This window comes from Carassius auratus, chromosome 31 (genome assembly GCF_003368295.1).
Source record: "Carassius auratus strain Wakin chromosome 31, ASM336829v1, whole genome shotgun sequence".
In the NCBI taxonomy this organism is placed as follows: domain Eukaryota; kingdom Metazoa; phylum Chordata; class Actinopteri; order Cypriniformes; family Cyprinidae; genus Carassius; species Carassius auratus.
In genome coordinates, this window is record NC_039273.1 from 7844311 (window position 1) to 7858265 (window position 13955).

The window sequence follows — 13955 nt, forward strand, 5'->3', positions numbered from 1 at the left end:
CAATATATGTCTTCTAACTGAACAAGTGTTTGTATGGAAAACAACAACTAATGTTTCCTCCTTTGCTTTGTATGCTTTTCTTTAACAAAATTGTCCTTTGATAAGTTATTTATTGATTGAACACCTATTTTGTAACATGAATATGTTAAACATGAAAATATCAGACTGTTAGTAAATATGGAATACAATCTAATATGTGTATTTACTAAAGTGTTTGTTGTGGATTTGTGCAAAATGAACCCTTTTCCTGTACACTGGCCCCTTGTGAGAAATCCTCAGAAAGCTCTAATATTAGATTTTTATGGTTCATCCTTCTTTTACTTATCGCCGCAAGTACTGGATGGCAGAGATCACACTCATGTTTGCCAGAAGAGCTGAAAAATAATAGAGGGAAAAACGATCATGTTAATTTTGTGTGCTCATATTATCTGAATAAATTGCCTAATTTAATATGTAACAGTCTGGTCTTTGTGTCTTATTGCAGAAATACATGGCGTTCTTACCTGCTTTCACATGTCGTTAGATTGTGGGTTGCTTGACATCAATACCCAAGACGCAAAAGCAATGCAAACAAGGCACATGTCTGCTTGCTTTAATAAAAAAGGAAGCAATCTCTATCTGTAAGCAAAATTTTTCAGTGTTAGACTTGACATTTTCATATCTATTTCATCTATTTGGTCTCAAAAATGCCCTTAAGATTGTACCTGCATTTGCAAAAGTTGCCCCAACATGTATATGATGTGCTGTCATTTGTCCAAGGGCCTGGTTTTCTAGGAAAAGCTCTGGAAGCTTTGGATGTGCTAGACCTTGATGACGTTCTTGTTCTATAACCATAGACTGTGTCAGCTGACTTGGGAAAATACCCAGAGGTGGCCATTCTATACCAACTCCTTCCCATTAGAAGTTTTCTCCAGGTGGTTCTCCAGCTAGTGATAGCTGGACTTTTTCAGAAGGGCTCGTACACCTCATAACTCAGACTGGGGCGTTCTTCACAATCTGACTCTATCACCTCTTCTACCTCTGGAAATTTTAGGTCTTTAATTATTGAGTGAGAAGAGGAATAGATAGGTACCAATGTTTTCTCACTCTTTGTTGAAACTTGAATGAGAAAATTCCCAACCTCAAAATCTGAGCTGAAGTCATCATAATTCTCAGCCACAGATGAGCTCTGTGAAAAACAAAGCCAAGTTTTACTTTCTGGGATCCAAGTCTGGTTTTGGTCTGCTTTGATGTCAGTTCCCAAGATTTCGAAGAAAGACAGCAGACACTGATCGTCTAGAATATCAGTATTTGAAAAAAAAAATGGGCTGTTGTTGTTTTAGCTTTTAAAAATACATCCTGCATTTCTGCTTCTGTCTCTGAATACAAATATAGCGAGGGATCACTCTCAGGGCACAGCTTCACCATCTCATCTATGCCAGACTCAAGAAAACTTTGGGTTTGCTCTTTGTCTTCAAGGATTTCAGGGCTAGGGTTTGCACTTGCATGAAGAGGTTGTACAAACTCATCATTGAAATCAAAATAAGTTGAGAATTTTAGAGTAATTTGAATGTGTGAAATAGTCTGAATCCGTTTCGTCGTCTACCGGGCCAATCTTCTAAACTACCATCTTTAGGTTCCACATCATCCCTATCTGGAAGATGAGCATCGACAGTGACCACAGGGCTGCTTTCTTCTGGAATTATGCTTTCTGTTAATAGAGACCTGTTATTGGCATAGAATTGGCTATTCTAAGCTGCAAAGTATAATTTATTGTCAGGTTTATAACCAAATATGGGTCGAGTTGGACCTGAAGTCTTGGCACTGTTATTGGAGGATTGTGTCTCTTGGGAGGATTCTTCTCTATTATAAGTCTGTCTTAAGGGCTCTTGCGATTCTGTTTTTTCTTCTTCAGTATCTAAAGGAGCAGAGGGTTTAGAGGCACCCAGAATAAATCTGGGACTTTCCAACCCTGAGTCATTATTAAAGTGGCTCAAATTATCAGATGAATGTTGACATTCACAGCTAATATCTACTATGAATTTGTCATATTTATCACACACAGTGCTTTCCTGATCCCAGGCAAAGGGTCACTGAGAAGTGCCATCTGTTTGGGGGTTAAAAGTGAATTTAGGGAGTCGGCAGGATTTCTTTCTAATTTAACGTCTGGCATTTATGAAATGCTTTCCTTTTTTAGAATAATAGGACAACTTGTTTTCCCCCCTTCATCCTCAGACAATCCAGTGGGCAAAATACATTTTACATCTTAAATATGAAGTACCTTTTGAATATTGGGTGAGTCAGGAGAAAAATGTTCTTGTTTTGTCCTGTGCTGTTTGTATCTCAGTAATTTCTTTATCTGGTTCTGTAGAGCACTTCATCACTCTGCTATTCTGTCTAAAGTGATAAGAAAGTGTTTTTTATTTTCCGTCTTTTTTTGAGGGGGATCCTTTACTCTCAGGCGGACTGGGCTGTCATTTACAGTCACAAACCAACGTTCCTTCTCTTTTTTGGCAACTGGTGAACAGTCCGCCACCTCAGTTAATGTTTCTTTACCATCCTTTCTCTTTTCATGCTTTATATCTTCTAAAGACATTTCTCCTAATTTTTGTAAGTTTAACTTCTCAGTCAGGTTGCTGTCTTTATTAGCTTTGTTGTGACATTCACATGTAGCCCATGGTTCATTTGCTCCAGAATCGGACATCTGCTCAGCGGACCTGAACTCTGAGTTCTTAGGTTTATGTTCTAATTTAAATTCTCTTATTTGTTGTTGCTTTTGTCCTTCTTTTTCACAGAGTTGATCAGGGCTGGTCTGGCTGGAAAGAGAGGACAAGTGGACAGAGGTTTTGTCGTCATCAGTGTCACTGAAGCCAGACTCGTCTAAGGCTGCAAGCTTGGCCTGCTGAACAGAACATTCCTTAGTGTCCGTACAGAAACAGTCCCAGTCCTGCTCTGCTATCAGTACACTGTGGTCTAAGTCATCCATTGCAGTTGAGTGCAAAAGGTTTTTTATGACATCTGAAAAATAAAAAATAAAATACAATTATAATGTTCTTTTTTTTTTTTAACTAAAATATATACACTACCATTCCAAAGTTTGGGAAAATATTCATTTTTGAAAGTATTCTTTCAAAAATGAAACTAATAAAAACAATTCACTGACCCCAAACTTTTAAAGAGTAAAGTATTTTATTCAGCTGATCAGTATAAATCAATAAAGTATATATATATGTATGTAAAAATCATCATTCATGCAAACTTTTGAGCAGCAAGGGTTTGAATTCAAAGGCATCAAACGATTACAGTAGAAAAAAAATATTGGACATCCATAAATAATTTAGGAAAAAGTATTGTGTGAAAACAGAAACTATACTTTAAATGTGGTATTTTTAATGCCTTTGCATGTAAACCTAATTTAATATTCTTGGCTGTCTGTGAAAAGTTAACATAAATGACAGATAATAACATTATCACTAATATGAGATTTATTATGGTTGTGAGAATTTTTATTTTTAGTTACAAAAAAAAAAGGTCAAACTCAGCTGAAAGATCTATATTAATCTGCTAAATAAAACTGTTTTAGAAAAGAACAAAGGAAAATAAACTTCAACACTTTTTTTTAAGTGTGATTAGTTAATGAATATCGAACATTTTTGACTAGGCCAATCAAATGCAAAAGATGAGAACCCAAACTCCTTTTCAACAAATTCAAATTCAATTAGAAATATCCTTAAAAAATACAGTAATATGCTTAGACTGTCTCCAAAGCTCCTGTGAGGATGATCTTGGCCTGACTGTCACCTGACTCCACAGCAGACTGTACCGAGAGTATTCACAACAACTCACTGCACGGTGATTTGTGGATTGAAAGATCTCAGTGAGAGAGCTCCATAAAACACATCAGCCTGATGTGCTGTTTGGGTGACTTGCCTTTTACAAATGTGACCCTGGACCACAAAACCAATTTTTCGAAAATTTGTCAATTTTTTGAAATTGAGATTTATACATCATCTGAAGCTTTCAATTGATATGGTTTGTTAGGATAGGACAATATTTGGCCGAGATAAAGATATTAGAAAATCTGGAATCTTAGGTGGCAAAAAATCAAAATACTGAGAAAATCACCCTAGAAATTGTCCAAATTCATTCTTAGCAATGCATATTACTAATCAAAAATTAAGTTTTGATGTATTTACGGTATTAAATTTAAAAGATATTTTCATGGAACATAATCTTTACTTAATATCCTAATGATTTTGGCATAAAAGAAAAACATATTTTCAATAATTTTGACCCATACAATGTTTTTTTAGGGTGTTTCTAAAAATATATCCCAGCGACTAAAGACTGGTTTTGTGATCCAGGGTCACAAATATTTTGCTTTGTCCAGTTGCTTAGAAATTACCTAGATGTGTCTCTTGATGGCAAGAATAACGATCCTGATTTTACAACCTTTAATGAGAAATGGTCTTATCTCATCTAGCTTGTGGTGGGTTTTCTTACAAACACACGTGGATGTGCATTTAGCATACAGGAAATGCATTCAGCTATACTCTGTTTTTTATTTATTTCCCAGGAGCATCAAAACTGTTGTGAAATTATTATTTGATCCAGCCATTGTCTTAATACACAAACTGAGTGTTGTTTGATTATTTAATATTAATGATGCCCTGTGCATGATGTCCTTTTATACTGAGTACATGGTTAAGTGGCTCATTTTGATACAGCAGCACTAGTACACACAGCATAGGCCAATGGAAAATAGTTCCAACCCAAAAACTCCTCTTTGGAGTTCCACAAAGTTCTAGCTCCACAGAATCTGCATAGTCAAATTTCTTCTCAACATCTCATCTCTTATATATTTTTCCTACCTTCAGTTGTCAGTTATGCTTTCAAAACACTTCAATGTTGATCCGACGCTGCCATGGCAGGCCTTCCAAAACCCCAATGCCCTTGCGATGGGAGAGAGGGGCCCTGCGTCCAGGTCTGTTATAAATAGAGATATGTGTCTGATCACATGGATCATGTGTGTGTGTGTGTGTGTCCTGCATTCTGAGAGGGCCATTCCGTTTCACATTTATAAATAGGGTTTCTCCGGGGAGATGGTACGAATCTGTCACTGATCAGCTAAGCTGCTATTCAGTAAAGGGTTAAATCCTAAAACAACATGCTGGATGGAAAATCTTTTGCTTTAATGGTTTAACGGAAGTAAAAGGATCAATAGCCACTTATCTGTGGTAATAAAAGTCTGACAGTGTTATATAGTGTCATGAAGTATTACTGTAAATATGATAAAATCATATTATATTTAGTTAAAAGAGACGTTTACCAAAAACAGTGGATAAATGGCCAATAATTAATCTGCAATAAGTTAATTTAGTTAATAAGTTCATTTAGTGGTGAAAATAATAGAATAGATATAGTGTGACACATTGAATAAAAAGAAATGCAAATGTTTTATATTTTACAAAATATATTTTCATAATACAATCATTTAAAAAACTCATTAGTTAATATGCATGGTTAATTAATAATAATAACGATAATAATAATTTTGCAAATAAGCATACAATAATAATAATAACAATAAGAATAATAATAAATTTCAGGCGTATCATTTTACAGAATGTGCAAAGAGCATTTAAGGGGTTCCAGCCAAAGCAAGCAGGATCTTATTAAAAAGTGTCAATTATAAAAACTCTTTTACCCTAGTGTTTATTTTGTTTATTTGTTTTAGACACAGATAATTTTATATATTTACAGTGGCATTTAGGAAGTATGTGATATGGCAAGGAAAGTTCATGGTAATGACAAAACAAATATTGAGTTTAAAGGAGAAAGTAGCACTTTAAGCATGGTTTCCTGTCATATGAAGCTGTAAAGGTTGTGGCTGCGTTTTCAGCTTATCAGCCATGTTTTTAGACCGATGCCAATCCAACCTGAATGTCATTTGTTATTCATGAACTTCAAACTGTTTTTGGGTTTGGATAAAAGCTTCTTGTGTCCACCTGTGTGTCTTATGTACCCACTGTGGGTCTGGGAGTAGTGAGCGTAGCTGGAATACCTGAAGATTCTCTGAAGCATTCTGACATGGAGTTTGAGATGATAAAGCACTGGAGAGGCCACAATATAACAAAGAAGATGACAAGAAGCATTATGATGAAAAGCACAAGCCTCTTCCAGTTCCCATAAAAACCCAGGAATCGCAGCAGCTTGTGTCCACATCCCTCTCTTGTCTCCTCTCTCCTCGGTGTCTCCTCTGATTTATGCTCACCAATGTCAATGCAGACGCAGTTGGGGATCATTGGGTTTGAGTAGCACAGCCTCTTTCCATCTAGGAAAACGTTCTCCAGGTGTTGCTGGTCGCCAGGAAGTTGACCCAACACTACCTGGCTAGTGGCTAGATCTGGTGTACCATGCTCAGGCACGGATGTTGGCTGCCGACAAAGAGGGCAGGTGATCTGGGTACCTTCCTGCTCTGGTGAAATAGCCACAAAGCGAGACAGACATTCCAGACAGAAGGTATGGGTACATTCAAGAAGCTTTGGTGTCTTGAAGGTGTTGTCATATGCGCAAAAGCAGATTGAACACTCTGGACCGTCATCCCAGGCATTGTCCTGATCATCACCGGAGGCCACTTGTGTCATGTGTTGGTGCCGTATTGAATTGGTACGTGATGCTGTGGATACTTCAGGTTCCTCCATCCTGTTGTGTGATCAGAAGAAAATCTGACATGCAAAATGATATTTAAAAAAAGTTATTCAGTGGCACAATGATTACTAAAAAAAGATACATATGCTCTTCTCCTACACTAAAAAAAAAAAAAAAAAAAAAAACCTTGCTAGTTAATGAAAAAAAGAAAAACTGAATTTATATTTTAAACATACTTCAATAATTTTTGTTTCATTTAAAACATGTTTTTTTAAGTGAATCCATTTATGAGTTAAAGTATGGCAATATATGATTAAAAAACTCAAAATATATAATATGTAACAACAAATATAAATGCTGATGCACTGCTAAATATATATAACTGAATTAAAATCTTAATGCTAAACTTTTCTGTAAATCTTTTGATATTTTATTGGAACGCTTACTATGCTATGTAACTGAATGAATAGTAAAAGAGTAGGATCCTTTTTGAATTGTATAATCCTAAATGGTTAAATGGTAAGCTAGCAGTATCTGACATCAAATGACTACCACATGTAAATGTGATTGCTGTGAGCATCACTCAGTGCTGTATTTGATACATGTATATGGAAGTGATGCTGAGACAAAACATATGCAAATATCTAAAAAGCAATCATGAAAGGAATATATATTGCATACTATTTAATACAAGGACTGCCATGGTGCATATCATCTTAAATTTTAATCAGCATCACATATACATGTTCATCATTTTTACATTTATTGTACTGTGACTAAACAGGAGTACACAAAAAAAAAAAAATTGCTGATCAAAGACAACTGTTTTTAATTATTTTATTCTTTTTAAATTATGTATGTAATTTTATGTATCTATTTATTTATTTTTAATGTTTGTTGGGACAGTGTAAACCAAAAAAAAACAAAAACAAAGGATTACCTTATTACCTTAAAAGTGCAAGACAATATTCTTCTTTTATCTCATAGATGCTTGCTTCTTCTTCTTGTAGATGGCTCCAGCAATGGCTGAAAGGTTTGAAAAGTTCCCCAGACAATTATTTAAATGCCTGACTTTCTCCAGACCTGTCTGTCCTGCTCTTCTGAACTCTGAATGAAACTTCTGAGCTGTGACTCAAGTGAGCATAAATCATTACCTTGTTCTCCCTCTCTCTCTCTCTCTGATCCTCAACCACTCCTTCACACATACACTGTCTGATACACGTACATGTGCCAACTATGGAAAAGCAGGAGTGGTGACAAAGAGAAGGAAGTAGGAACCGATTTCCCGATAGTATTAGGTTACAGTATTAGGTTGTCATTGAATACCTTAGTTAACATAAGAATGACAAAGCATAGCAAGTGACTAAGCTTTAACACAACTTATAAAGCACATTCATTTCAAGCATTGTGAATTATTAAGATTTTAATAGTATCAGCTGGAGAGACACATAAACTGAATATTTTGTATAAGATATAAATGCGTTTGTTTTTAAAGTGGTACTTTACCCCAAAAATGAAAATTCTGTCATTGTTTAAGCAGCCTAAAGTTGTTCCAAAGTTGTACGAGTGTCATTCCTCTGTTAATATATTTTTAAGAGTGATGGTAAACAAACAGTTGACAACAGCCACTGACTTCCAAAGAATGAGAGAAGAAAAAAAAAAAAAAAATATATATATATATATATATATATATATATATATATATATATATATATCAATCAATGGCTGCTGTCAACTGTTTGGTTCTTAAAAATATATTCTTTTGTGTTCAATAAAAGAAAAAAACTCGTACAGGTTTGGATTATCTTGTGTTAGTAAATGATCACATTAGTTTCACTTTTGGGTAAACTATCCCTTTACATAAATAGAATCTTCTAAAAAAAAAAAAAAATTGTGTTGATAAACTATAACATTCTGCATGTTTATTATTATTCATCTGGTTTCACAAAAACAATGCTTACGGGAAATTATAAGATAAGGTTATGTTATTCACATTACACACATAATAAAACCATAATAAGAAATTGATCATAAATTCAAACCATTTTCAAAGTCACATGATGTTTGAATATATAACCACTTTCTCTCACCTGGAGATAAGCAGCCAGGTATAAGGAAAATGGTTGGGATGTGTTTATATGTGCAACAAAAGTCAGGTTTTTTTTTTTTTTTTTCTCACTGAGGGTGTATGCACAGTGACTCGTGTTTTCAGTATAGTGTGCCAACTACTGTTGTGACTTCACTTGTACTGAATGCTTTAAACAATCCCTTATAAATGTGTATATTTGCAATTGTATTAAATAGTGAGACATGATAAAAAATCACATAAAGGATTGAGGTAATGGAAATACAGTCATGTCGTACTTGCTCCATTCTGATCTACTGTCTTATAAGGAAGTGCTTATAATATTTTAGGTAAATGGGATCAAAGTCCCTCCATCTGTTTACCAAAGACTGACGCAAACTGGTGACTGGTGACATTCACAGGAGCGGTTTCCTGAGCACAAGGATAGTTAAGTTTGATTATGTTAAACTCCAACATAATATTTGACCATTTTAATAACTGTTCTACAGATGACAAAGCAATGATGCAACTACAGCAATTAAAATGCTAAAGAGTTTCATAACCAACACTCCAAACCACTTATAAATGATATTTTATGATACAAAGTTTTTATTTTTATTTTTTAAATACAAGTCAATGGTGTCTCATAAATCAAAATATTTTTTATTTCTGTAAACACTGAAATCTTCATCAAATATAATTCAATATGTGATTAATACTCTGTCAGGACATCAACATACAAAAAAAAAGAGTTCATAATCAACACCCATCGAAATGTAATTCATATACAAAATCTATTGACATGCTTTCCAGTTGCTGCACAACAGCCAATAAAATGACATGAGAAAGAAGTTGAATTTAAACCAGTATCACAGATGTATCCCCGTGAAACCACATCATTTACCTCCACCTAAAGTAAACAATCCTTGCTTTCGGTTAATCCAGCATACTAAAGATTTTAAACTTTACAATAAAAATGTTCAAATAAATACTCTTCCCAAAATGAAATAGAAAAGGTGTAGAAAAACCATAATAATACTTTAAATAAACAGAACCATTATTACAAATGAGAAAACCTAAAAACTACACTGAAAATCATCAAAATATATATAGGCATGGGGGATGATATGGCATTTTAAAGGCCGCTATTTGCAAAAACATCTACAAAATAAAGTAAAACAAAGGTAACGGACTTCTCCGGTCTCCTTATATAGAAATACCAGTGTATTACTCCTTTTATAACACTACAGTGATATCAAGCATTTTGCTTTGTCCAACCAAGAAACAAGATAAACTTAATTGAGTTCTTTCAGAATTTGACATTCTAATTTTGTGTAAAATTTCCAAAATCAAAAATGTTGACTGTAGGTCTTGTAGGTCACTTAATGGCACTTTGTCTTGTACAATGGAAAGATGGGATAAATAGTTCTGTGTTTTGCAACAATTCCTTGCTTGTATATAGTGTATTTATAGCAAGTTCACAACTTTAAGGCCTAGCAAATTTTTATTTATCATTATTTATCTTAAATGGAGTTTTAGAGCATGGATTTACAGCAACCAATGTATTCACAATAGTTATGGCTCTCACATATGTGAAATTATTCCAAAGATTCCTGAAGAGAAAAGACAAGAGATACCTTGGTCTCTGGGATTTCTAACACAAAAAGAGCAGCACTGAGGATGTAGTAGACTCTACTCATGATGAGATTAGTTACTCCTGTGGGTTAAATGGAGTCAATATGGATCTGAAGACCTTTATGTTTATGTTCTAAAATGCCCCAACTGGAGGTATGCTGTTTTCTGTTAATTCTATGTCATTTTATAAATAAGAACTTAGGGTGGGAGTTCTTTCAATACTAGGGTATTTTATACGGCATTAATATGTGCTAATGAAATTTGTGGAGATGGTACAGGATTCATAGAAAATATATTTGTGTATACAGGTAAAAAACAAAGATTTCAACTGAATAGTAAATATGCGAATGTCTTCTTTTTTTTACTTGAAGTGGGAGGAGCTGGTAGTGTGCAAACATGACTAACTCCGGAAGTCCTGTTTTGGATCCTAGTTACAATGTCACAAGATTCAAAAGTACAATATCACACAAAAATACTGCTAACAAATATAAATATTACAAAATTCTTTCAAGAACAACTTACTAGACTTAATTACAGCTCAACAATCAAAAATACTCTAGTAGTGCAACACCTGGTCTCTTAAAAAAAAAAAAAAAAGGGGAACAATGCATTGTGTGAAAAATATATAAATATAAATAAATAATTTGCTTCAGTGAAAAGAAAAGAAATTAAGAAAGATAAATCCTACATCAAGACATGTCACTTCTTCATGTAGCCAACAAAGAAAAAGTTTCACAAAAAAGGCGATCCTATAAGAAAATAGTGCTTTGGGACAGACCCATGTTTTAAAAGGTTCCTCATAGCTGGCCCATGAAGGCTGGTCACACATTGTATACCTTGGTTACTGCTCCCGTCGCCACAGTAGCACTGCTGGATGCTGATGATGGCCTCTCCCTCCTAACATATCTTGGCTTGCGGACTGTAGATGATTTAACAAATAAATCAATAAATTATATTATATATGAATGAATGAATGAATGAATGAGATATATATTTTCCTAAAAGTTTTTACAATCAGATATTCTCAATAGAGGTTTTGAAATGTAGCACATTAGGAATTATGACGCACCACCAATTTAAACAACTAAATTCAAAATACAGATTATGTAGTTCAAATTTCTCCTACCTGAAGATGTAGTTTCTGGAATCATGACAGCCTTAGAGGAAAAATTAACAAGTTAATACTTTGGTATCCACACAATGTTGTGTTTGTTCATAGAACAAAAAAGTATTTAGACAAAAACAAAAAAGGAAATTGATTATGGATATCTTACCCTCTCACTTGGTTGGAATATAAAATCTGATAAAAGAAAATTACATAATTTCACAATCCCCCCATAACTAATTTTGAATTAAAACACCACCAATAATAATAACAACAACAATAATTAATATATACATACATAAAATATTCAACACAGTTGGGTAAACAAAGTTAACCAAAGCTTTAACCGATTACATATTTAAGGCTTTTAAGACTTTTTTTTTTACCCTTGTTGCGGCTGTAGAAGACACCAGGGAGGCGGTTGGAACGCTTCAGGTAAAAGAAAGATGCAACCGAGAGGATGAGACACAGGCTGATCAGAAGAGTTCCTAGAAGGACAGAAGCTGCTACACCTGGACCACCTGCCATTACAGACACAACGCACAAAAGATGAGATTACGGAGAGCAATTCAATAGAGAAAAAAAGGTTTTAAAGGTGCCCACATAACTATTATTATGGTAGTAACTTACCAATCACTGAGAATAAAGGTACTAGAATATGACTAGTCCTTGCTAGAGGGAGAATTAAAAACAAACAATGAAATTAATAAAAAGATTAAGAAAACTAAATGCATCAAAAACAACGCATATAATGTTGCAAGGAATAATTCACCAAAAAAAACCTTTGCTGAAAATGTACTTAAGATAGCTCTACATCCAGTAAAAAAAACCATACTGTTTTCCTCTCATATCAATACCCACCAACATATTTGTTCAGAACTGGACTTTTTTTGTGGATTTTTGTGATGTTTTCATCAGCTGTTTATATCAACTCATATATTGCAGAAGATCCATTGGTGAGCAAGTGCTGTAATGCTAAATTTCTGCAAATCTGTTCTGCTGAAGAAACAAGCTCATTTACATCTTGAATGGCCTGTGGGAGATTACATTTTTTTGGTGAACTATTCCTCAAACAAAACAAAAAATCCAAAAAAAAATCAACCAACTCCCAAATTGCAGCTTAAACATTTCAATAAAGCATGATAGAGGAATGGTGCATGCATGTGCACAAAGTGTGTTTACTTATTAAAATACATTATAAGCAATCTTTCAGACTGTACAGATGTTAATTAATGAACATGTCACAGCACTCACTATTGTTCAGTAAAGATGAATTCCCCTGCTCTGTTGAATTGCAGGAAACACAAAAAGTTGTACTGTTCTCCTGAACTTGAAGGAGTCCTAGAGGAGGATTCAAGGTTACAAAATATATATAAATCATACCAAATGTCCATGTCAATTACATACAACATTGCTCAGGAACAAAATGTGCCTTTAAAAATATGAATTTGCTCATGTTGTATTAAAAGAAGGACATTTGTTTGCAGCTGTTTAAATTTAACTAAATTATATTATTTTAGAAACATACCAGGATCACAGAGTGTAATATTCACACAGGTTTCATTCATTCTCTTTATTCTTTTACAACAGTCATTGGAGTTTTCTAGCAGCGCCTGAAACACATACATAAACAAAATGCATCAAGAATGGAATCGATCTTGATTTGAGTTTTCACAATAGTTATGGCTCTCACATACTGAGAGTTTATTCCAAAGATTCCTGAAGAAAAAAGACAAGAGATACCTTGGTCTCTGGGATTTCTAACACAAAAAGAGCAGCACTGAGGATGTAGTAGACTCTACTCATGATGAGATTAGTTACTCCTGTGGGTTAGATGGAGTCAATATGGATCTGAAGACCTTTATGTTTATGTTCTGAAATGCCCCAACTGGAGGTATGCTGTTTTCTGTTAAATCTAGCATGTCATTTTATATATTTAAATGAAAACGTAGGGTGGGGCCATCAGGGTTTTCTGTGGACATTATACCCATCACCTCAAGACTGGCCCCTTCCTAGACGTTTAATTCTACAATCTGATTATTCACGCTTTATTTTTATTGTATTGGTCGGTGGGTGTATATTATGTAAAGAAGCACAATTTAACACCATTATAACGCACGGCATAAATAAAAAAGCTAACGTTACCCCACCAAACAAGTTCTTCAACAGTCTATTTTCTAAGCAGCTGGCTAATTACTTTAGCTTGCTGTGTGGATAACTAGGATGTCATAATACAAAACAATCTATAAATAAAAGAGAAGCCATGACTGTTTCGTTTACCGACGACATAATTCAGATTTTATGATAATAAACACGTGAACTTACCTGTGAAACGCAATGTGTCAGAAATCTGTAGTCAACGGCACTTCACTTCCTGATTAATAAACTGAACTGCCAAAATACAAGTCTCTTACTGTTGTAGCTTTGCTGTCATTAGATAGCGTTTGTTATATAACCACTATTAGAACATTTTCATTATTAATTTATGCTCAGGCTGTGATGTGAATTCTAGTAACTAAT

At 34.3% G+C, this 13955-nt stretch overlaps 2 protein-coding genes and 1 pseudogene across 3 annotated transcripts; all 3 read right to left on the bottom strand.

The window, feature by feature from the left end:
* Nucleotides 1–150: 150 nt before the first annotated feature.
* On the bottom strand, nucleotides 151–4986 carry LOC113050411 (uncharacterized; annotated as a pseudogene).
* Nucleotides 4987–5510: 524 nt separating this feature from the next.
* Nucleotides 5511–7900, bottom strand: LOC113050399 (RING finger protein 223-like). The gene is made up of 2 exons (XM_026213331.1): nucleotides 7579–7900; nucleotides 5511–6707 (listed from the first exon to the last, which is right to left on the bottom strand). The coding sequence occupies exon 2, from the start codon at nucleotides 6681–6683 to the stop codon at nucleotides 5997–5999; it is 687 nt and encodes a 228-aa protein (XP_026069116.1). The 5' UTR covers nucleotides 6684–6707; nucleotides 7579–7900; the 3' UTR covers nucleotides 5511–5996.
* A 1437-nt stretch (nucleotides 7901–9337) lies between these two features.
* LOC113050401 (uncharacterized protein C1orf159-like) lies at nucleotides 9338–13819 on the bottom strand. 2 transcript variants are annotated; one of them, XM_026213334.1, is made up of 9 exons: nucleotides 13761–13818; nucleotides 13179–13258; nucleotides 12964–13048; nucleotides 12690–12776; nucleotides 12066–12107; nucleotides 11822–11956; nucleotides 11605–11630; nucleotides 11457–11487; nucleotides 9338–11249 (listed from the first exon to the last, which is right to left on the bottom strand). In XM_026213334.1, the coding sequence occupies exons 2-9, from the start codon at nucleotides 13239–13241 to the stop codon at nucleotides 11152–11154; spliced, it is 567 nt and encodes a 188-aa protein (XP_026069119.1). In that variant the 5' UTR covers nucleotides 13242–13258; nucleotides 13761–13818; the 3' UTR covers nucleotides 9338–11151. The 2 variants fall into 2 exon arrangements, with proteins under 2 accessions (XP_026069119.1, XP_026069120.1); XM_026213335.1 differs by lacking the exon at nucleotides 13179–13258 and having other exon boundaries at nucleotides 13761–13819.
* Between the last annotated feature and the right edge of the window lie 136 nt (nucleotides 13820–13955).